At 43.7% G+C, this 25334-nt stretch overlaps 1 protein-coding gene across 4 annotated transcripts in view; it reads left to right on the plus strand.

Moving 5' to 3' along the window:
* The window catches only part of FARS2 (phenylalanyl-tRNA synthetase 2, mitochondrial), a 406264-nt gene that overhangs the window by 233706 nt on the left and 147224 nt on the right, over window positions 1–25334 (plus strand). For all 4 annotated transcript variants that reach the window (XM_036868394.1, XM_036868398.1, XM_036868395.1 and 1 more), the window contains one exon: window positions 95–255. In XM_036868394.1, the coding sequence (XP_036724289.1) occupies window positions 95–255 (161 nt within the window). The remainder of the gene's footprint in view (window positions 1–94; window positions 256–25334) is intronic.

Below are 25334 nucleotides of genomic sequence, written 5' to 3' on the forward strand. Positions count from 1 at the left end.
GCTTTTTTTTTTTTTTTTTTAACTTTTTATTTTATATTGGAGTATTGCCCTCGTGCTTTTTAACCTGTCATCTTGTCTTCTTTCCTCTTTGTAGCTGGTGCTGAAGATCAGATCGGTTGGGCCTTTGGCCTTGGGCTGGAGCGGCTGGCCATGGTCCTCTACGACATCCCCGACATCCGCCTCTTCTGGAGTGAGGATGAGCGCTTCCTGAAGCAGTTCTGTGTGCAGGACATCAACCAGAAGGTGAAGTTCCAGGTAACTGACATGAAAGAATCAAGTAGATGCTAATTGAGGGGGTCACGTGCCCGAAAATAAAATCATTGTATTTAAAGATAGTGTGACTTTGAAAAGAGGTTTTAAATAGAGATTCATAAACACACAGGAGATCATACACCTCCTGAAATTGTATGCTGAAAAAAGAGGATTTATCAAACTTGTTAGTCTAAGCAGAGAACAAATTTTGGGCTTTATTAATGGCTATTTTATCATGAAATATCCATCTTTATCACTGATGGTACTTTCAGAGTTCAGTTTTTTTTGATGCTAATCTAGACACATTGGCTTTCCTGTGATTAGTGTTTGCAATGTATATTTTTTTCATCATTTTATTTTCACTTTCTGTCTTTATATTGAAAACGTGTCTCTTGTAAACAGTTGGGTCTTTTTGTAAACCCGTATTTAATTGGAGTGTTGAATATATCTTACACTCAACATAATTACATGGGATGTTCTTGGGTTTAATTTTATTATCTTAGTTCTTACTGATTTTCTCTTTCTGTTCTTTATTTCTTTATTTGGAAATTGAGGTTTTGTGGGTGTGTTTCGGATGGCTTTTGTATTATATTTTATTACCCTATTGCTGTTTAGTTTCACCATTTTTTGTATTATTTTTAAGTGGTTATTCTAGATTACAGTATGTATAATTAATTCATCACACTTTACCATGAGTAACTATTACAACTTCATGAAACATTTAACAACCTTACAATAGTGTAATTCTATTTACTCTGCCTTTTTTTGTATTATTATTGTCATATTTTATTTCTCTGTGTATTATAATCCCGTAATACGTTGCTCTATTTGCTTCAAATAGCCAATTGTTCTTTAAAGAAATTGAAAACTATATTATTTTATATTTTCCTTGATATTTGCCCCACTGATCACCATTGCTTTCTGCCTATCATGATTTTTCTCTGTGTTCATTTTCTTCAAGTCTGAAGAACTTCATTTACCATTTCTCGTAGTGCAGCATGAATTTTCCCAGCTTTTGTTTGGAAATGCCTGTGTTTCACCTTTATTTTTTAGGACTATTTTCCATGAATATAGATGTCTAGGTTGCCAATGTTTGTGCTTGTATTTTTTTTTTCTCTTAGCTCTTTAAACATGTCATTTCATTGCCTCTATCTTTTCACTCTGGTTTTTAGCAGGTTGACCTGTGTATGACTTTTCTGTCTGTTCTCTTGCTTGGGACTTCGCTGTGTTGAATTAGTGATTTTCAACCCTCTTTGAAAATTCTCATTTGGTATCTCTTCCAACAATTCTCCTCCTTTCTTTCTTTGCTTTTCAGGCGGTAACTGCATGTATATCAGGCCATTTGGATGTATGCCATAGAACTCTGATGACCGAGGTTTGACCCTTTTTATTTTTTCACTCTGTGCTTCACTTTGGATAGTTTTTCTTGTCTTAGCTTTGGGTTTACGCATCTTCTCTATTGTGTCCAGTTAGCCATTAAGCCCCTCCAATGAGTTAATCATTCCAGATATTGTATTCATCAGTTCTACAATTTCTACTTGCTTCCTTTTTAGAGTTTTTATGACTCTGATGAAATTCTCCATCTTTTCACCCATTTTGTACTTTTCCCTTAAATTCTTTAGTGTATTCGTAGTAGTGATTTTTAAGTCCTTGTCTGTTATTTCCAACCCTTTAGTTCTCTGTTGTTCTCCTTTTAGTCTTCTCTTTCTTCTTAGCTGTGGGTCACATTTTTCCTGCTTCTTCACTCGTCCTACTTTTTAAATGGTGGACAGCACTTTTCCTCGGGAAGCCCTACCCTTTCCCTGGTCAGGCAGCGAAGGTGATGAGCTGGATCCCTTTGTCGTAAGGAGTAGTCGAACTGGATTTCACGTCTCCTCTCCTCTCTGTGGTGAGACCTGGCCGAGTGGCAGAGTTTGGGGTCTGCGTGTGAGGTTACGTGATCTCTCTCTGCTTTCCACCCCGCTGCCAGCTCCCTCCAGCACCGATGCTTGCTGAGCAAAAAGGTCAGGAGGGAGACTGGGCTGCAGTGAGGGCTGGCTGTCTCTGCGTTTTCCGATCTGCCAAGAGCCAGGCCTGGCTGGGCAACGTGGGGCTCATCCCTCCTCATTCCAGCGGAGTTTCTTTACCAACCGCAGCTGCCTTCCGCCTACTCGTGCCCAGCGGTGGAAGCTCTGGAATCTAGGGCTCGTCTCTGTCTGGAATTCTGTTCATTCAGACTTGCATCCAGATCTCTTTCGGTATCTTTTATGACAAAAGATTTCTAAATTTATTGTTTTCTTATGCTTACAGTGGGACCCACGGTTTTTTGTGACTTTTATAGCCTAACTAAAAGTAGAACCTTCTATCATTTATTTGATGGTCTGGTTTCATTTTTGTTGGCCTTTTTAAAAAAAAAAAAACAAACCTATTTTTAAACTTCTTACTTTTTTTTTTAACTTTAATTTTTTTTTTTGCTTTTTACTAAGCTACTTCTTTTTATTCTAGCACCAGGTCCTTCTTGGTTAATTGGGAAGAAAACGCCATCTGAATGATCAAAAGCAGAGCCTGGCTGAGGCTCTGAGCTTTTCTCACTCACTCGTTCATTTATTCAGTCATTTATTAAATTGGCCGACGTTGATGGGACACCAGCCAGCACCGGGCTCAGCACCACGGTGGGGCAAGCACAGGTGCATGGCACAGTCGTGACCACAGCTAGTGGTTGAAGTCAAGCTTTAAGTGGGCTCACAACTGTCTTCTCTTAGGAGACACAGAGGATCCAGGAGTAGACAATGGGTCTCTTGTATTAAATGTCATTAAAAAAATCTTTCCTGCCTTCAACGTAGAAAATCGGCAAGTGCCTACCTGCACTATTATATAATTTATACGGTCACCTTTGTGTAATAAACTTAATAACTTCTGGTGGGGTAGTTAGGATTTGATTGCTGAAAAAGTAGATGTCTGTAAAATGCTTTATAAATTAGAGATCACAGAGAGCTATTTCCTAATTACTCACTTATAATTATTATCTATTGATTATATTCTGTGTTAGTTTCCTACTGCTAATGTAACAACTTACCACAAACCTAGCAGCTTCAAACAATATGTCTTTATTATTTTACAGTCCTGGAGGCCAGAAATTCAAAATTGATCTGACAGGGCTCAGTCTCAGTTGTCAGCAGGGCTGGCTCTGTCTGGAGGCTCCAGGGGAGACCCCACCTCCTGCATTTGTCAGCTTCTGGGCCTGACCTCATTCCCCGGCTCCTGGCTCTGTATCGCTTTACGTTCTTTCCTTTCCTGCCCTGTGTGGTCACATTGCCTTCTCTCTGAATTTTTGTCTCTTCTTACAAGGGCCTGTGTGACAAGATAATCTCCACATATCAAGATCTTTTCGTAATCGCATCTGTAAAGTTCTTTTTGAGTGTAAGGCAACATATTCACGGGTTCCAGGGATTAGGATGTGGACATCTCTGGGGGTCGTTATTCAGCCCATCACATATACCTTTATCTGTTCCATTTCCATCGTGGCAAACTGCTTGCTTCAGATAGAATAGAGCAGATTTTGTTGTTAGATGTAAGTAATACAGATAGTATGAAAGTGTTAGCGATTTTTAACTATTTGTGTGGAGTAGTCGTGGTTCTACATATGAGGGGAATAAGGGACTCCTTTTGTCAGTTCATGTTGTTGGCCTGGCTTAAGAAGAACATTTAACATGATTATAAGAAGATGACGCAGCTGAGACTGAAGGCACAAAGAGTTAGGCTGATGTAATCCGGGCAGTGACTGTGACAGGGTCTCCAGTCAGCCCCGTGGGCTCCAAAGTCAGTCGTGGACAGACTCCTGGGAAACTGTCAGAGTTAGTCCTTGCTGTCCCTGGGGTACCAGGCATCAACAGCGAGTGCTCTGCTATACAAGGGCTGGGAGTTTCTTACGGCCACGGCTGGCCATTTTCCCTTATTTTGTGTCTTCCTGCAGTCACGGTCAGTGTACTGTAGTCTGGGCATTAATTTGTCTAGTGCCTTATCATACTTGCCATTTGTTGAGTGCTGTGTACAAGCCACTGAACTAGTTTGCCTATATTATAGCTTTCATTCTTCACAATCCAATGGGGTGGGTTCTATTAACCCATTTTACAGATGATGAAACTGAGGCTTGGAAGCACCAGGGAACTCAGTCATAATAACGCTGCTAGTAAGGGACAGAGCTAGGATTTTATCTAAAGCTGACTCCAGGGAGCTCCTAGTATTGAGCTGGTAAAAACTGTTGTTGCCTAAACCCAGGCACTGTCCTGGAGTCAGTAAGATGAAATGGACAGTTCCTAACTTCAGGCTGTTTCCAATCTAGAGGAGGAGACAGATTTATCAAGAGATAATTATCAAATACTATGAAGTACAATGATGGGGCTACACGTAGGTGAATGTAGAATTTTGCTGATACTGACCAGTGCACATGGAGGTCAAAATTTTCTTCTTCTTTTTTTTTAAATCCTATTTTGCTAGTTAATTTCTGAATCCTTCCATGTCTCTCCAGAATTGTATTAAGACTTGAGCCTGTGATTACTTGCTAATCTCCAGGGCTTGGAATAGCTCCTAGATCTGGTTTCGCTGTCATTGTCATAAATGTTATCTGATAGAGACTTAGTGCAGGATTATGCAGTGTTTCCTCATTCTATTCCCAAATAAATCCAGCTGGGAGAATCCCATCAGCTTCATTGTATTGTAGTTAAATTAATGGATCTCAATTTTTTTCACTATTTCCCTGTGCATTTTTTCCATCTCACCAAAAAAAGGCACATAAATATTTTTCTTTTGCTGGAAGAAGGATCTTTATCCCAGAAGAAAGTAATAGGAAGAGGTAGAGGAAGAAGCAGGGAAGATGACCAACCGTAGGACCTTTTATACATGCCCTGTAGTGATTGTTGATAGTCAGGTGCGGAGAGAAGCAGTGAGCAAGAGAACAGACCCGTTTGCTGTGGGAACCATCCTGGTGCTTTTATGTAAAGCATTCATAGCAGACCCTGTCACTAGTGAGCATTTCATCCATGTTAACCGTTATTCCTGTTGTCAACCACCACCATAGCCACTATGAGTGCAGCGGCCACTGTCCTCATGATTCCTGGTCCTTCGTGCCCACGGTTTCTATCTTCAGCTTGCTTTGCCGGCCTTATGATGCGAGGACATTTCACCGACCCACAGTCTATTGAGTCCTATGGAATGTGGCCCCGTGTTTGTACTGGGGCCTCTGTCATCAGAGACCTGTGGATTTATGACTGCTTTTTATTTTTGTGAAAGCAGGGGGTCTTTTGATACATTTACGTATTTAGAGAATCACTACCATGAATTTCTTTCTTGTTTAAAACACTTTTTTAGAAAGCTAAGAGTGAGGGCCTCAGCATCTTCTTGTAGCGTAGATTGGAAGTGGTGTTATGTGACCTTTTATGTGCACACACTCAACATCTGTATTACAGCTTCTTGGCCATTAACCTGATGGAAATGTAAAAGAACTTCCTATTTATTGACAACACATTAAACCTTTAATCTTGCTAATTATCTATCCAATTTGACAAATCATGTGCAATATATTTTAGGAAGAAGTCTGGCCTTTATATCTCCGCAACAAGAGGGATAAGTTTATACTGTACAGGATCATTTAAACCAAATACTAATAATTGATGGATCATAAGTTAAAACTTAGACAGTCTTAGTAATAACTTCATAATGTATATATATGTATGTCAGACTGTCACCTTAAGATATATAGTTTTGACTTGTCAGTTATACCTCTGTAAAGCTGGGCGGGGGGAGTCATAATTTTAAAAGGAGATCATGAGAATAGAGACCAGAAACAAATACAAGTATGAAGGGAGGGATTGCCACAGGGAGAAAGAACATGTCCATCAAGCAGTGGCGGGTAGGTCAGTGGGTTTTTCCCGGGTGTGGGTACTGGGAGGTACCAGTTACAGGACAGCCGTAGGGATGCTTTTGGCTTCAACCAAGGAAGGCCCAACTGAAATGGCTTAAATGAGAGGCACGAGAGCAGGAAGCCCTGGATGATGCTCTGGACCCTTTAGTGTTTTCCCCTCAGGCCTGAGCGACGGTGGCAGGAGCGCTAACCGTCACCTCAGACAGCGGGGCCCAGAGGCAGAAAAAGAAACACCCTTGTTTCCTTTTTAAGTGGGAAGAAGTTTTCCAGAAGTCCTCCGCAGACTCTTGTCACATCTCCTCTTCGAGGAAGCTGGAATGGTCTGTGAACTTAGCCTGCTGTACTTATCCTGAGTTCTTAGAATAAGGCTTAACCGTGCCAGGTGTGGCAGACCCTACAGGCAGCACCGTCTCTTACTGCGGCAGCCGTTGTTATGAGCAGACAGTCACCTGTGAAGTGCGATGATGGGGCTGCTGGAAAAGCTCTCCCAGCCTTAAATTTTTACCCTCTGCTGCCTGTTGTTTGAAATCACCCCTTAGAGGTTGCTTCCTTCAATTTAATGCTTTGATTCCCTAGTCAAATGTAAAGTACTCATTTTGCATGCACCTGGCTTTGCCTCTTTTCACAGGACAGCGGGATGGGATGTGTGGACAGGATGTTGCTATGGGATGTTTTTTTCTCTGTTTGAAATTGAGCATAGAAATCAGGGTCACCAGGGCACATCCACCTGAGTTAACTACACTGGCCAAAGGGAAGAAGGCTGGAAGGCTAACCTCAAGGTGACTCAGCCTGGGAATGAGACCCTCAGAGCTATCAAAGGAGGAATAGCAGGGGTTGATCAGAGCCCATTCAAGCGAAAAATTCAAGGCTTTTATTAATATTCTGGGGACCGAATAAAATGAAAATAATTTACCTTACTAAGTTATTAGTCAAGAAAGGTAAGTATGGTTGTTCCGTATCTCTAATTTGCCTCATCCTATACGAAAGGAAAAGCAAAACTCTTCACTTGCAATTAGGAGTGTGCTCTGCTCCTTTACTCAAAGGATTAGAGGAGCATTTGGGTTCATCTGAAACTTAAAGTCAGCTTGTGTTTAGACAGAAAAATGAGAGTTAATTTGTGATTACCTTATCACACAGCTTTTCAAACTGCATTTCAGTTGGCGTTTCATATGTATAATCTTGTGGTCTTGAAAATGAAAAATGGTTAACGTAGGCAGTGATTTATATGGTGGATAGCTTAATTATTCTGTCACTTGGCTGAGTAATGAATCAACTGTTTTCTTTCCATTTGAGGGAAGAATTTATTTTCTCAAGGGCCTCCCTGTGAGATTTATAAATTACAATTATAGACTGTAATTCACGACCAAGGACAGTGGATTATAAATAGATGACCCTTGTAAGCCCATTCGGCAGAGTTTGAACTCCCAGTTAATTGCTGGTTGGGAACCAAGTAGCTACTGTATATTTATCTTTATTCATTTTTAAAATGATGAAATCTTCTAAATATACAAACATACATTTCCTGATTTGATTTGCTAATAACGTAGAACAGTGTACCCTCCACCCAGCAAACTTGCTGGGATTTACCACAGATTCTTATAAAGAAGAAAAGCATTTGAAATGCACTTGACACACCTGTGCCTCCCTGATGGACGCCCCCTTCCTCTTTCCTCCCCAGAGGTGACCACTGCCTTCAGTTTGATGTTTACCATCCTCATGTTATTACCGCATTTGCATATATCCAAAAACAATTTGTAGGATTGCTTCAAAATGTAATACATTAAACAGCCACAGTAGCTAAAAAAAAAGAAATTCACTTTGCTGTGAATTTCACCTGAAACTAACACAACACTGTAAATCAACTGTACTCCAATATAAAATTAAAAATTAAATTTAAAATAAATAAATTAATTAATTAAAAAATTCGGAGAGATTTAATGAGGAATTTGATGAGCATATTCTAAAATTTATGTGGAAATGCAGAGAGCCAGAAATAGCCAAACAACCAAGTTGAAGGATTTGCTCACTTTGATGTCAAGTCTTTTTTAAAAAGCTACAGTAATTTTGAGAGTGTGGAGCTGATGCAAGATGGACACTGAGGCCCGGAGAAGGCGGGAGCCCAGCAACACACCTCTGTATTATTTCTGGGCTCATGGCACGGCCTGCACTATAGAACGGACAGGAGGAGGAGACTTCTGTACAGACGAAGCAGAGATAATTGAGTGTCCATATGGAAAAAATGAAACTTGACCCCAGACTCCTAATTATTCAACAGTGAATTCCGGGGGGGTTGCAGATCTAAGTGGAAAAGGCAATTTATTAGCTACTGACTTTGAAAAAGTCATCTTACCATGAATGATCCTTTGATTCTTATTGGAGTAAATTGAATTGGGGAGATTGAACTAAATGAACTATGGTAATATAAAATTAAACCTAATTAAATGTCTGAGCTTGAGAGTTTTGGAATAAGTATTTATTTAAAGTGGTTGCTGTAGGTTTTTTGTAAAGCCTTTTATCAAATTAGGGATGTTTCCTTCTATTTCTAGTTTGCTAAGAGTTTTATCATAAATGACTCTTAAAATTTATCAAACCCTTTCATATATTTTGAGGTGATCTCATGATGTTGTGGCTTTGTTCTGTTGATGTAGTGACATATAGTGATTGCTTTTTGGATGTTAAAACAATCATCTGTTCCTGAAATAAACAAAACTTGGTTGGGGTATATTATCTTTTTTATACATTTCTGGATTTGATTTGTAAAGATTTGTTTAGGGTTTAAAAATCTGTGTTCAGGGGTGAGATAGACCTGTAATTTTCTCTTTCTTATGTCCTTATCAGGTTTTGATGTTAAGATTTGTAATATCCTCATAAAACTAATTTGGAAGTATTTTTCTGTTCTCTGGATTTTGAAGATTGATGTTATTTCTTTCTTAAGTGTTTGATCATATTTACCAGTGAAGTTGTCTGGGCCTGGAGTTTTCTTTGTGGGAAATTTGAAACTACAGATTAAATTTCTTAGTCACTATTAGGCTATTCAGATTGTTTTATTTTGTGTCACTTTGTTAAATTGTATTTTTTTCTAGGAATTTGTCCATTTCATCTAACTTTCAAATGTGTTGGCATAAAATTGTCTGTAATATTCTCTTATTATCCTGACATTCAAAAAAAAATCTTTAAAAATTAATCAATAGTTGAGCACATTTACTAACATTTTATCAAATTTTGTGTTCACCTTTTTTTTTTTCCATACAGAGCCTCCTCTTAGAGTTTATTTTTCTTTTTAATGGCATATATTCTTTGACTATTTTTCCTGTGAGCCATTACAAGTGGTAAATTCTTGTGGTCTCTGTATATGTGAAAATGTCTTCACGTTGCCTCATTCTTGGGTGATAATGTCAGGAAGTCTAAAATTCCAGAAGGGCAGTCATTCTCCTGTAGGGCTTTGAAGACATTCCTTCTGGCCTTTGTTCCTGAGAAAGTCTCATGTTAACCAAAGTGTTACTTCTCTGTAGATAACAATGCCTTTTCTCTTGGCTAGTGTTTAAGGCTTTCTCTTTACATTTGATGTTCTCCCATTTTACAAGGGTGCGTCTTTTTTTTTTTTAAAGTACATCTTTTAATAATCCCCCCATTCATAGGAAGTTTTCCTTTTTTAAAAAAATATTGATTGATTGATTGATTGATTGATTGATTTTTGGCTGCGTTGGGTCTTAGTTGCGGCACGTGGGATCTTCACTGTAGCATGCAGGATCCTCCGCTGTGGCGTCTGGGCTCCTCATTGCAGTGCGCAGGCTTCTCTCTGGTTGTGGCATGCAGGCTCAGTAGTTGCAGCGTGTGGGCTCTCTAGTTGTGGTGTGTGGGCTCCAGAGCGTGTGGGCTCTCTAGTTGCGGCACGTGGGCTCTCTAGTTGTGGCCCGTGTGCTCAGTAGTTGCAGCTCGTGGGCTTAGTTGCCCTGTGGCATATAGGATCTAGTTCCCTGACCAGGGATCGAACCCGCGTCCCCTGCATTGGAAGGTGGATTCTTAACCACTGGACCACCGGGGAAGTCCCACGAGGAAGCAACTTGGCGTGGATTTATCTTTATTTATCCCCCTTGGTGCCCGAAGGTACCTTCCACTCCAGGAGAGTCTGCGTTGTTATTGAGGAGTGGTTCCCCTTTATCCCCTCCCTCTCCCTTTTCTGGGTCTCCTGAAAATCTTCTTAGTTATCAGCCATGTATCTTAACTATTCTTGGACATTTTTGATTTCTTTGTCCTCCTGTGCTGGTGAATTTCACAGTAGTTTCTACCAATTCCATAATTTTCTCCTAGTTTTTTTGAACTTAATAACTATTACTTTTCACTTCTAAGATCTGTAATTAGTTCCTTTTCTTCTCCACCTTCTTGTTTCATTTCTGTCTGGTTTTGTTTCCTAATTCCTTGCTTTTTAAAATGGTTGTTACTACATTTAACTTTCTGAATATCTTCACTATGCTTATTTCAAAATCTTTAGCTATTTTATGATGTTAATTTTATCTAAAGCGAGTTCGTATAATGGTTGTTGATTTAGTTGGTTGTGTTTCTGCATATTATAGTCTTTCAGTGTTTCAAAAATCTGCCTTCACAAGCTCATCTTCGATACATCTTCATTTTCCCCCGTTTTTAAAAATCATGACCACTCTGCTCATTGTGCAGCCATCACCACCATCCATCTCCAGAACTTTCTCATCATCCCAGACTGAAATTCTGCACCCACTAAATAATTGCTCCCCAGCCCCCTACCCCACAGGCCCTGGAACCCACCACTTCATTTTCTTACTCCCTGAATTGACCACTGTGGGGACCTCATCTACTTGCATGTTTCTGTGACACATTTTGTTTGTCCTTTCATCTGTTGATGGACACTTGAGTTGCTCCCACCTTTTGGCTATTGTGAAATAATGCTGCTGTGAACATAGGGATAAAAATATCTCTTCAAGACCCTGCGTCCGATTCTTTTGGGAATTCTTTTCCCCAGAAGTGGGATTGCTGGATCATATAGTAATTCTGTTTTTAACTCTTCTGATGAACCGTCATACTGCTTCCCACCATAGCTACATCATTTTTACATTCCCACAGAGCACAAGGGTTCCAATTTCTGTGCATCCTTGCCAAAAGTTATTATTTTCTCTCTTTTTTAATATAGTAGTCATCCTAGTGGGTGTGAAGTTGTATCTGTCTCATTGTGGTTTTGATTTGCATTTCCCTAATGATTTGTGATGTTGAACATTTTTTCATGTGCTTATTGACCATTTGTGTATCGTCTTTGGAGAAATGTCTATTCAAGTCTTTTGCTCATTTTTTAATCAGGTCGTTTGGTTTTTGTTGTTCTTGTTTTTATATATTCTAAAAAGTAAATCATTTGCAGATTTGGCCATTGTCATGCTAGCAACAAATTACTGGCATTACAGATCACAGTTGTCAAGCATCGTGGTTGAAAACTCTTTATATAACACATTGAGGCCATTACTGGCTACAAGGTCACTGGTCTTATTTGCATATAGTTTTCTTGGTCCATTCTTTGTTATCTCTCTGTTATTTTTCTAGATACATCTATGTTTTGAGTGTAGCCTGTGCTGTCACTTTAGGTCTTATATGTTAAGGTTCCTAAGGTTCAGATAGTAGATGGAAGAAGCAGTTGACTCTAGCGGCCTTTGCAAACTATGCATATAATTTAGACAGATTGGTCTTATCAGTCCCCAGCATCATTTTTGAGTGCGTGTTGAGAAAGAATTGATCTGGGATTCAGAAGCCTTGGGCCTTAGACCTATCAGGTAGTCACTAGCATTTTTTGCCTTGGACCGCTCTCCTGAGCGCTGGGTCACTAAGTCTCTGCACTGGTGACATAAGTCCTGTCGGTCACTCTCGAGGTCGGTCCACAGTCCGTGACGCATGAAAGTGAATGGGATTTCCTTATCTCCTCTTCCCACCTCAGGCAGCACTGCTACTCCCGGCATTCGTTTAGACTTAATTTTGCCAGCTGAAAAAAACTTGTTCATGGAAGAGATTATGACTGTTCCGGGGCCCTTATCCCTCAGAGAAGTCCTGCCAGGTGGTTGAAATACCTCAAAACTGAATTTGGATTCTAAGATCAAGAAGAGCAAAAAGAAGATGGTAGTACAGCATTAGGGAAGGAGAACCAAATCTTTGTCTTTTAAAATCATTTCCTCTGGAAATGACTTATGTATTAAGGAGCCCATTGTGGCCACCCTTCCTCCTCGCTCCTTGCTGCAGGTGTAGAAGGAGAGTGGTTTTCCACCCCTGCGGTGACACAGCTGGCCATCGGTAAAGGCTGTGGCTATTGCAGAGCCTCTCTTGGCTGATGCGTGTTTGTGCTGATGTCAGCCTTTCCCTCTGCTTCCATCTTGCGTCTGTCTCTATCCTTCCATCTCTCTGTCTCTGTCTCTGTCTCTCTTGCTGTCTTTTTCTTTGTGACATTTTCCCTCTCTCTGTCACTCTTTTCATATGTGGTTCTGATCCAAGTTAGGTTGTCAGCATAGAGAGGGGAAATGGTCCCTCCCAGGCTGTATGAAATCCACAAAGGGAGTCGTTTCCCTGCTGTTCATTGAAACCCTAGTTGATGTGAATGAAATGTGACAGAATTTTCCCAAACACGAGAACCTTATCAATTATTCATTCCAAAACCTTTTGAGCATCTGCTCTCGTACGAGGCACTGTGCCTGACGCTGGGGATGCAGAGAGCGCAGCTCCCCGCCCTCGGGTGGCGCATGTGCTGGTGGAGGGGCAGGAACACAGTGGAGGGCTCTGATGAAGGTGAGCCTGGGCCGAGTGGAGGCCTGGAGGCACGACCCAGCTCGTCGGTGCTTCCGCTGAGATAGAGGGGAACTGTGGGCGAGGGCGCGCTGAGGATGTGAAGGCTGGGGTTTGAATTTTCTCTCAAAGGCAATTAGCAAGATACCAAATGTCATCATCATCAGGTTTCCATTGTAGATTACCCCAGTTCTGAAAATAGGAAGGACGGGTGGGGACCACAAGGCCAGGAGTCCACTCCAGGCCTTGCCCAGGACTGGGAAGAAATGATGGGAGATCAAAGAGGGCGGCAGTGGAGAGACGAGAAGGTCGGGTTTGGGCTCGAGACATTTTAGGAGATGGAACTGAAGGGCCCTGGGTCCTGGGAGCAGGGGTGCAGTGGCCATGTGGTTTGTCATCTAAGTTGAGATCTACTGCCTTTGAGGGTTGAAGGGGTCTGTTCATCACTGCGCTCCAGCTGCACAAGCAGACTCGTGCTGACCTGGGCCACCTGGGTGTTTACACACCTTAGGTCAAGATAAATGAGAAAGAGAGCGATCCCTAGGTTTCTGGCTTTGGGGCTGGGTGGATGGGAAACGGGAGAAAAGTACAGATCTGGAGAATTTACCTGGGTGGAAGCATCTGAGCTCATGATCCGTTGATGTCGCCTTTGCCAGCTCTGCTTTTCATCAGTGTCGCCTTTGCCACTGTCTCGTTCGCTTTACTTGGCACAGCTAGGGCCTCAGTGGAGGGTACGGCGGCAGGCGAGGCTGGGTCCAGGTGGCCTCTCAGGCCATGCGGAAATGAGAAACTGGAGCAGGGGTGTTTATTGGGCAGGACGAGTCAGGGCCGAGCTCCGACGGGGTGGATGGCCCGGGGCAGGGTGAGGCGGGGTGGGCGTGTCGCTTCCGAGCGAGACACGGCTGGTGAGTGAGCCCAGCGTTGGTGCCTATGAGTTGCTAGAACGAAGACAGCGTGTAAGGGCCAACAGATCAGGTCCGGATGACGCTTCCTCCAGACCAGAGGTCCACATTAACGAGGGGGCGGGGAGGAAGAGGGACCACAGGGCCAGACGCACAGTCCTTCCGCATGTCCGCTCAGCCGGGGGCACTGCTGATGTCACACGGAAGAGGCTTCAGGCTCTTGGACCTCGCTTGAGGACGGTTACATATAAATGCAGATCATCAGTGAAGGCTAACGTCACATTACTACAAAAGAGAGCGAGAGAGGAAATCATGGTTGTTGGCCGGTTTTGGAGATCTCTTCTTCCCAAACATTTCTGTATCTTAAGCAGAAAATATTGTTTTCTTGACCAAGACCGAAAAGTGGAAGGAAAAAAAATTAAAATCCAATATTCTAGTAAATGCTATCCATATTTGAATATTTGGAAGACCTTCCTAAAGTGTTTATTTTGTTGAAAATGTGAGGAAATGAGAAGAGAAGATGATATTGCAGGTTGGCTTGCACTATTTGTTTAAAGCTTCAACAACCTTGCATATTATGGTGTGCCCTCTGCATCCTGGGGGAATGATAAAAACCGTAATGCCTCCTTTTTCACTCTTACGGACTTCAGTCTGCATCTTTAGCATTGTATTATCATAACTTTTGCATCTTCTAGAGGTAATTCAGTTGCCCTCTTCCCAGATACTGCAGATTTCTAGTTTTATAGGGTTTTTCCTTTTCACTCAGTTTCCCAATTATCACCTTGTTAGCTGCACACCTGCTTCACAGAAAATTGCACTGTGCCATTTAACCTTTTAAAAGAAAAAAAGAGAGAATGGAAAACACGCCTCATTAATCGGTTGATTCAACCTCAAAGAAAGCGATGTCTCTGGGTGTGGAGCCTCAATGCGATTGCGACGAGACCGCCTGATTATTTAGTAGATTCTAGACCTAGAACAAGAAAGATGATTGACAGGCCCCTGAAATTAGGCAGAGCGTCTGCACTGGCCCTGCCGCTGTGCATTTCCAGCTGCACACCAGAGATCACGCCAGTTTCTACACGTTTCTTTGTGAAAGAGGCACCTCTGTTACCGTGCCACTCTGAAATAATTCGCATTTATCCTCTCATCCTATGATTAGGTTTATTTCCTATTATAGAAGAAACAAACAGATTCACTGGCTGTTTCATTTTCAGATTTCTCATGAAGATCTAACTTGACACTTCAATGGTTATTCATTTATTATACTTAGGTTCACACAACCACAACTATTAAAGGCAAATAATGCAGCCATTGGTATGTAAATTGAACGTGGGCACCCAACAAATGAGGTAGAGCCTCAAGCATGATTTACTGACTGATCAGTTTATTGTAATCAGAGGAGGGGCTGTAGGAAAGGGTGGGACCCTGCGTGATGGGCCAGCAGCCAGAGGTCCCTTTCGTTTTGGCCTGACTGAATTCATGCCTCGTTTGTGACACATGGGCATGATACCTTCATTTCAAAATGACTTAGGTGCTTACCTAGCTATTAAATAATAACAGATAATTTAATGGAAAAGATTGCCGGCTCCGAGAGAAACGGAGGTCTTGCAGAAGCACGCGGAGAACCACGGCCGTCCCAGCGGCAGACGGTGGACGGGAGGCTCCTGGAGACGGTGGTCGGATGCCCTGAGCCCGGCGTTTTCGGAGGTGACTTTAAGTCACAAGCCCTCGGGCTCCCACACCCGAATATGCCTAAAAATAGCAGCGCTGAGCTGAGCGGCTCTCCTCAGACGCGTGCTCTCTTGTCGGGATTCTGGGTTTGTGCCACAGCCAGCCCCGCTCCAGCCTTTGACAAATGACCCCATTTTATCACTGGGAAAAGCCAAGGCCATCAGCGCGAATCCCTCATCTGCCGTCTTCCCCACCTCTGATTCTTCTCAGCATCCCTCCATCCATCCCAGACCTCCCCAGTCAGGACCTGTGGGGATGGGACCCAGAGATCTCTTCTTCCTGTGCTCCTGGTAATTCTCACGTGCTTGCCCTTGAGACCGTCTAGCCGGCGCTGTCGTAAAAGCCGCCCGAGTGGTCCCCCAACTCTGGTTCTGCCGTTTCCAGCCATCATGCCCGTATCACGATGTTACTGTCTTGTTTTCATGATTCCAGTAGCTCCCCGCTGCTTCCAGAACGGACTGTGAGCGCCGTAGCATGACGTCCAGCTTTCTGTTCACTAACCATCCCTTCCTGTCCTGTCTGCCGCCCCTGCCTGTCTCACGCCCTCTTGTTTAAAGTCACACAGGACTTCTCTGAAGTCACTTATTTACTGATTCATTGATTGCACACTCCTCGTCGAGTCTGTTGGGACCCAGACTCTGCACTCAGCATTGAGCTTGTGCCCAAGATGGGGTCCCCGTCCTCACTGGGGTTCCAGCCACGCCTCTGCTCCACTGCTCCTCCTAGGAAGGCCCTGCCCACCCCCCCCCGCCGCCCATTTCTGTCGCTGGAAACAGTGGCCAGACTTAACTGAGCTCTTACCAGGGGCCACACAGTGTGCTTCGGCCGGCCCTCCTCTCGCGTGCACTCGCGCGTGTGTGTGATTTCACGTGATCGCAGCCTTGTGGCGTAGGTGCTGTTCTCCGATGCCCCTGCTGCAGTGGAGGCGTGGAAGTTTAGTCTCGGAGCCGGTCCGGGGGGGCTGTGCCTTCGGAGCCCTGCCCTGCTGAGCCCGGAGCCTGTGCTTCTCCTCCCCGCGCTGGCGGCTCCTCCTCACACCTGCCCCGTCCTCCTATCCCCACACCCTCCCTGCCCTCCTTCACTGTAGTGTTTCCACTAAACACCGTGTATTCAGCAAACACTGAACAAAATTTGAGTGCCTTCTCCGCACTGGGCTGAATCAGGGCCCTTTCCAGCCCGTCCCATGGGGGCCCTGTTTTCTCTCTGCCTCTGGGCCTGGGAGGCCCTTCCGTGCAGCTTTGCCTCCTCTGCTTTCGGCCACCCGGGGCTGGCTCTCTCTGTGACACTGGGCGGTGTGGGGTCGCTGCAGCCTTCAGGGACGTCTGGTGGCTGACATAAGGGAAGCAGGACGTTTTCGGCTGAACTGTACTGTCTGTCATCGGTGACTATACAAGTATTTGCTGACTAAAATCAGGGTGAAATAGGAGAAATGGTCAGCCTGCTACAGAGTGAAGGCTGACAGACTTTCTCCAGGGACCCTTCAACAGCAGCATTTGTATTTGAACAGGGAACATACCAAGTGCATGTGCAAAACCACCCACAAAAAGCACAGAAATAAGAAAAGCGTGGCACTGAATAGACATCAAAAAGGACACTTGTTTACAGTATGATCAGAAATACGAAGGCAGCGGGTTACCTGGTTCAGCCTCAGCTGAGAATGTGAGCATCGGGCAACTCAGGTGTGTTTGCACTTTGCTCATGTCTGCGAATGACCGTGAGGAGATATGGGGTTGTATGTATACGTATAGCTGATTCAGTTTGTTATACAACAGAAACTAACACACCATTCATTGTAAAGCAATTATACTCCAATAAAGATGTTAAAAAAAAAAAGAAAGAAAATGCCCAAGTATTGATTTTGGGGTACAAATACATTTTAGGGAGTAGGCAAATTGGCAGATGTGGAATCTGTGAATAATGATCGAATATGTACATATTGTATCTTTTATGAGATACGTAATGAGGATTGAGTACATACATAGTGTTTATGTATGGATATGGATATGTATGTATATATATCCCCTCCAAACGTTTGAGATCAAGTAGCACACATATGCCCTTTCCTCCTAAATGCATTAACCAGGTATTTTCTAAGAAGAACTTTTTCTTACATAGCCACAATACAGTTAATAATGTCAGGAAATTTCACGTTGAGTCAACATCTAATCCGTAGCCCATTTTCAGATTTTGTCAGCCTTCCCAATAACTTCCTGTATTGCTATTTTCTTCTGGGTCCAAGGTCCAGTATGATTTCAAATACTGTGTTTAGTTGTTTCATCTCTTTGGTTTCCCTTAATCCGGAACAATTTCTCAGCCTTTGTTTGTGTTTCTTGACCTTGACATTCTTTGAAAAGTACACGGGAGTCATATCATAGAATGGGCTTCAATTTGAACTGTCCAAAGTGTCCTCAGGATTAGATTCAAATTGTGCATTTTTCACGGGAAGACCACAGAAGTGATGCTTTGTCCTTCCCAGTGTTTTGCATTGTATCAGGAGGACCATGTCAGTTTGTGCCCGTATGGGTGGTGACAGGTTTGATCACTAGGTTAAGGTAATGCCTGCCATATTTCTCTACCAGAAGGTTACTTTTTCCCTTTGTAAATAACAGGTAATTTATTTACAGGGTGGCTCTCTGAAGCTCTCGTGTCTCATCAAAATTTTACTCACAGATTTTTAGTGTCCATTAGTGAAAGTTGGTGTTTGAATTGACATTCTTCTACCAGGAAGAGCTTTCCCTTCTCCCTCACTTGTTTATTTATATATTTATTCATTCAGTTGTACACATAAGAAGGACTTAGGGCTTATTTTAGGCAATGAGTTGTATTCCATTATTATCATTTTTTTCATTGTGAATCTCTTGTTTCCCCAAATTTGGCTAGTGAGAGACCCTGCGAGCTGCCCCCCAGGCCCTTTTGATGTGTCTCTCTGGTTCTTAGACAGCTTGTGTATTACCTGGGCTGATTGGAAGGGTTCTATATCTTGAGAGCTGGGTTCCAAGCATGTATACATGTATCAAAGCCCATGGAAATGCACATTTATGATTTGTGCATTTCACGTGTGTAAATTTTACACAAAAAAGACTAAAAAATATTGAACTCTAGTCACCAGGATCTTTTTTTTTAAACAATGGTACGGGTGAGCAATTCTGAAACTATCTTCTAATTTATTCTAGCTTGAGCAAAAGAGTAGATAATACTGAGGATTATGGGAGTGAGGTTTCTCACTGTTGAAGAAAAGTTACAGATATGAGAAAAGGAGGGGCAAGAATGAACCCTGGTTGCTAGATTGGAATTAGAGGAATTGACATAAATTCATGGTTTTTTAGATAGAAAATATAAATGTGTTTGTGTTTATGAGTGTGTGTGTTTCCCCCACCTCAGCTCTGCCCGCTTTGAGGGCCTAGAAACAATGATACGACAGTATCAGTGAGCACACACCTGGTGCCCAGGTCTTGGTTTCTAAATACCATTTTCCACTGGAGGAAGCAGGGCTCCTCATAGAAAAGAATCAACCCACGCCAGAGCAGGAAAAATATCAGATGAGCCTGGTGGACTTTGTTGTTGAACTTGATGTGATTCTGTCATGTTTTTTTTCCTCTTCACAGTCATTTCTGAAGGATAGAATTACGTTCACTTTTTCCATTAAACCGCTTACTAAATCTATAGGGAAGTAAGACAGTGGAGCCTTTGTGAGAGCCTAGACCCAGAGAGCAAGATGTACTAATACCTAGCCGTACTTCAGAAGACAAAAACAGATTGTCACTGTATGTGTTGTAGTATCCTCTTGCAGCCTTTCCTGAAATCTGGTAACACTTCCCCTCAATTAGACGAGAGTAAATTATGGGTGGTCCTCTGCTGGCTGCCCGGCACCCTCTTCCTCAGCACGTTTGGTGCTGGTGTCCAAGAGCTAGTTCCCGGCCAGGGCCCCAGCACCCTGCTCCCGACCTCCCTGGCAGCTCTGGCAATGGATGGCCTGTTCCCACTGGACGGGGTCCATCACCCGGGGAGGGCGCTCTGGACACTGGAGGGATTGTGCTCAAACAGCTGCCTTTGCATCCTCCCCTTCCTGCCCCGCCCCCGCCCCGCCCCGTTTGCCTTTTGCTCCCTGGACAAATGACCACAAAGAAACCCACATGCAAGGGGGGGTGGGGGAGCAGTGGACTTCGTTACCTTTTCAGTTAAAAGAGAGATGCAAAGATAAACAAAATGCTGGTAAGACAGGACCTCCAGAGCCAGACTGCCTGAATAGGTCCCGATGCTCCTACTTACAAGGTACAAGATTTCTCTGGGCTTGTTTTCTCACCTGCAAAATGGGAATAATATTAATTCCTACTTAGAGGGTAGTGTTGTCATGAGGATCAATCAGTTTAAATATGCATAGTATTCTTAGCACAGTGCCTGACATATCGTAAACGTTAAGTAGATCTTGACTATTGTATCAGTAAATGTTAGTGTATTAAATAACGTATTCAAATGAAAATATTAAGTGCTGTGTATAAACCCTTCTCCTCTTGCCATGTTAGGCGTTACTGTATCTGGGTAAGAGTAAATGTACCAAAATTTTATTTTGGATAGCTCTTAGTTTTTATCAGAATGGCTTTGCCCGCAAAAAGGAAAAATAATGCCGTTTTAATGCCTTTTCTCTGAGTTCAGCAGAGGAATCAAGTTGTTTTTCCCCCAAGGCGGTGTTTTTCTTCTACCCATTTGAACATTCTCTCCATCCTGTGTGGAGGGATGGAGATGGTCTGTGAACAGCACTGTGTGTCTTCTTGGAACACTATTGATTTCTCTACGGTTATTTCTTTTCTGTAAACATACAAGTAATCACCATGGCAACACTATCACTCACAGATGACACAAATAAGACTTACATATATACCTGCAGATCTGTTTAAAAATAAAATAGCATTTTAAAAAAATACTGCCTTCCCGTTGGGGGTCCAGTCCTCATCCTGTCTTTCTTTGTCTTTTTTTTTTTTTTCTGCCCTTAATTTTATCTGCTTTTTCTTTGCCATAACTTAGTACCTGTAGGAAGAAAGGGTGGAGTTCACTTGAAGAAACTGAGACTCCAGGGTGTTTCTACCACACTGTGGTCCAATTACCAGGAAGGCCACCACCAGAAACCAAGTCGCCCTGTGCTACCAGCTTCGCACATCTAAACCCAGATACCCAAATGGCCAGCAGCGTTGTCCGCCATGTGGCGCTATAGCCAGATGCTCCTTCTTTCTAAACCCCAGTTTCTTTTTCTGTAAAATGGGCACGATGTCCTTCCGGCTTGCAATGACAGGAGTAACTTAGACCTTGCGTGAGAAGTCACTGAGTGTACAGAGCTGGTACTGGACAGTGCTCTGAGGAGGTAAGTTATCACTGTGCCGCTGGAGCCCATCCCTCATGCTGTGATAGTTGAGAGAGCCGTTCTTCGGGACAGGACCTCCCCCTTTGGGTCCAGGTAGCCCTCTCGCTCCCAAATGGAGTGCTGGTTTCTATCTCTGTTAAAATTTATAGATATATTACGTTATCTGCCAAGATGTGCAATTAGTGGAGAACATAGTTTGCCAAAACGCACCTTTGTTTAGTATAAAGGATAAAGAGAACCGCTGGGAAAGTTGTATACTCGTGGGTTCTGGAAAGTTATCCCTCAACGTACATAAAATTATTAAGTCAAGTATTTGGAGTCGCAGCAGCGTGGCAGAGTTGATGGGAAGCCAGAAAAGGACATGGGTTTGCAGCCTTCAAGTACTGCTCCGTTCGGAAGGATGGAGGAGAGAGGCCGCTGCCATGACTGGATCTGCAGCATCAGTTATGCACCATCCATTTGTCGAGAGTCTGGTTCGTGCCCAGCACTGAGCTGCTCCTGCCTCAGGGGCACCGGCATCGCTGGGGAGAGAAGCGCTTTCCAGAACACGTGCGTGCTCTCTTGACTGTGAATGCAAAAGAAGTTAAAACAAAAAAACACAGCAAAACAAAAAACAAGAAGAAGGGAGGAAGGCTATAGTGGGCAGAAAAGTGGAGAGCCTTTATATGGCTATATTTTGCTTTTTATTTAAAAAACAGCCATGTGTCTCTCCTGCCAGCAGTGCTGCTGGAGTAGCAGCCAGCGTTGTGGTTGAACTGTGTCCCCAGAGCATCACGCAGGCATGGCACAGGTGGGCTCCCAGCCAGGTGCGCAAGGTGTTGGGCTCTGCGCTCTGGACCCTCCTCCAGCTGACAGCTGCTTTGTGAAAACTGAGGCTGCATTAACAGCAGTTAATGCCGAGAGGGAGGGCGAAGGGGGCAGGCAGGCTTAGGTGTCCTGCTGTGTACACCGGGGCTGGGAGGTGTCCTGGCTGAGCCGGGCTCTCATTTCCCAGGACCCTTTACCGTGACCACAGGAAGGTGCCCGCCCGGATTTACTCCTGTAAGTCAGCATCAGGACCAGATGCGAGTATCATTACTACAATGTACTAATGTACATTAGTACATTAGGCACTAATGTACCCACGGTGACAATGCTAAGTCCTTTCCATAAATTTCCTGTAATCTTTATGATAACACCATAAAGAAGGTACTGAGAATATCCCCATTTTATAGATGAGGAAACTGAGAATTGTCCTAAGTTGTACAGCTGTCAGGTTGAACGTTATGAGATTGCCTTGGGGGGAGGCAGTTAGAACAGTCATAGCAATTTCTTATGTTCAGTCTGATCACCTGTGTCAGGGCCTTGGCTACCAGACAGTTCCGAGCTCGTGCATGTGGACTAATGTAAAACTCTCCACCGCAAGCAAACTTTTAATCAGACTCCATCCATTGAAAAAAAATGACCTTCACCAAAGTTAAAAAAATTTTTTTCTACTATCTTTTAGCAAAATAGGATGGTCCTTTATGTTAAAATGTGAGGCATGAAATAATGAAGTTTCTGATGTCATTGCTGACACAAGGGCGCTCAACCTTGCAGGTTCTGTGATGTGATATGTTAGTTCTTTTTTAAAAAAATTTTGTATTTATTTTTGGCTGCCTTGGGTCTTTGTTGCTGTGCGTGGGCTTTTTCTAATTGCGGTGAGCGGGGGCTACTCTTCGTTGTGGTGCGCGGGCTTCTCATTGCGGTGGCTTCTCTTGTTGTGGAGCACGGGCTCTAGGCACGCGGGCTTCAGTAGTTGTGGCTTGCGGGCTCAGTAGTTGTGGCTCTCGGGCTCTAGAGCGCAGGCTCAGTAGTTGTGGCTCACGGGCTTAGTTCCTCCGCGGCATGTGGGATCTTCTTGGACCAGGGCTCGAACCCGTGTCCCCTGCGTTGGCAGGCGGATTCTTAACCACCGTGCCACCAGGAAAGCCCTGTTAGTTTATTTTTGATGGCGTGTGTTTTTTCAAGGCAGGGTAACCAGTGAAGCACACTTAGGGACGTGTGCGGCATGTGAAAGGTGGCTCAGCAAGGCCTAATGGGCTTTAAGAAGTAAATGTGCTGCCCATTGTGGTGTTTTCCAGCCCTCACACGTTCATCCCTAGACGCTCTAAACAAACATCTCGCCAGCGAATGAGGTTCCCCGTGCCTGGTGCCTAATCCCCATGCCCAACAAAAGCCATTGTGAAGACAAAGCGGTTCAGCACGCCAAATACGTCACTGTTCTGTCTTAGCAATTAGAATCTGTAAAAGGGATGAAGTTAGAATAAGAAACATTTCTAGCGAGGTTACGTTCCCGGTGAAGTCTCAGACCTCGGGAGAGTCACCTGGGTCACAGTGTTTATCCAGCGTCCGTGGTGGGTGCCGCTGGATGAGAAGCCTGAGGCAGGCCTTGCCCTAGAAGCATACAAGCTTCTGTGTGCCCTCTGGGTGCCTCAGTTTCCCCATTTGTAAATGTAGACGGCTGGGTGCCTCAGTTTCCCCATTTGTAAAATGTAGACGGCTCTACTTCTAAGGGATTTCGTTTGTATGACAACTTAAACCCTCCCTCTGAAACACGGATGCCAGTTAAATTATTAGTAAATCAGATTGTTCAGTATCAGAAACCAGCTCATTCTCTCCTGCATTTACAAATAGACTTGTTTGTTTGTTTGTTTGTTTAACAGATCCTTCTGTCGTGCTTCCAGGCACTGTGGTAAGCACTTTACATAAAAACGTATTACACAGATGTTGTTAATATCCCCATTTTACAGATGAGGAGACCAAGACCCCGAAAGGACGCATGATTGGCCCATGGCCACTGGCTCTGGAGCCGGATCTGAGTGCCGGCATCCTGGTTCCTACCCTGAAGGAGGGCACACGATGACCCCATCGCCCGGCCTGGCCTTCGCACAGGCAGGTGGCTGTTTCCGCTGGGGACGCCTGGGTTGGATGGGTTCTCTTTTGTGTCCCTAAATGCGGGGCCTTTTGAGGAAATTATTGCTTCTGCCTCAGGGTTCAATAGCTTATCCATGCAATTCGTGGTGGAGTTCAAATGCAGGAAGATGGGTTTTCCGGGAGACCTCTCTATTTCTGCTTTGGAGCGGCGCCAGCTTGGCCCCGCCCCCTCAGCCCCCTTGCCCCTCCCCCTGAGAGTGTAGAGGGGCCCAGGGGAGGCGGGGAGAAGGCGCCAGCTCCCTGCTGTCTGGCCGTGGACGCCCCGCCGAATCAGGGTTCCGGTTTCCGCTTCCCTTACGTTCATACGCCCGTCGTTCGAGCTGTAAGGCAGGAACAGCAGAATTCACCAGACCCTCTGGTAGAATTGGGCATCACCCCCTACCCCCAAACTCTCCCACCATCAGAACAAACAAGCAAACAAGCAGCCGCCATTTTCCAGCCGCATCTTCAAGTGCTTATTACTCTCTGCATAGGAATGTCATATATTTTAAAAGAGATTTTCAAGGCCTTTTTGTAACAAATTTCTCCTTCCTCCCTAGTGTGTGTGTGTGTGTGTGTATCTCAAGTGTGTCCTTTGGAGAAAGACCATCTTAGGTTCTGCATTGACATGTTTCCTTGATGGTTATTTTATCAGCATGTTTTTTTTAACCTTCCATAGATATGTATCTGCCTCCAAGTAGCATTTAATGAAGAGGTGTTTGAAATAAATCTCTGAAAACAAAAGCTACTTTATTCATCATTTGCGTGGAGAGCGGCCAGGAAGGCTCACGTGTAAAATGCATAGTTAGAAGCGGAGGACTGTATTTGTGCGTGTGCCTGAGCGTGGGTAGATATCGATGGTGTTAATAAAATCCTGGTTTCAGTTCCTTCTTCTCTGATCGGAATAAGAATTAGGTTACATGGAAACTAAATGACAGGAGGCAGCAGAAGGCATAAGGCATTGTTTTTGTTATTGCAATGGCCCTCTTCCCCTGTTCTTTCTCATTCCAAACCATGGGCTAGAGACCTTTAGGAATGACTCTGTATAAAAAGAAAGCAGAGTTTTGTGAAGAAAATAAATATTTACTGTTTTGTAGATTAAAAATAAAAACCACCTGTACTTTTTTTTCTTTCTTTTTTTTCAAAATTTTTAACATCTTTTTTGGAGTATAATTGCTTTACAATGGTGTGTTAGTTTCTGCTTTATAACAAAGTGAATCAGTTATACATATACATATGTCCCCATATCTCCTCCCTCTTGCGTCTCCCTCCCTCCCACCCTCCCTATCCCACCCCTCTAGGTGGTCACAAAGCACCGAGCGGATCTCCCTGTGCTACACGGCTCCTTCCTACTAGCTATCTATTTTACATTTGGTAGTGTATATATGTCCATGCCACTCTCTCACTTCATCCCAGCTTACCCTTCCCCCTCCCCGTATCCTCAAGTCCGTTCTCTAGTAGGTCTGCGTCT

The sequence above is a fragment of the Balaenoptera musculus genome, chromosome 11 (assembly GCF_009873245.2).
Source record: "Balaenoptera musculus isolate JJ_BM4_2016_0621 chromosome 11, mBalMus1.pri.v3, whole genome shotgun sequence".
Classification (NCBI taxonomy): domain Eukaryota; kingdom Metazoa; phylum Chordata; class Mammalia; order Artiodactyla; family Balaenopteridae; genus Balaenoptera; species Balaenoptera musculus.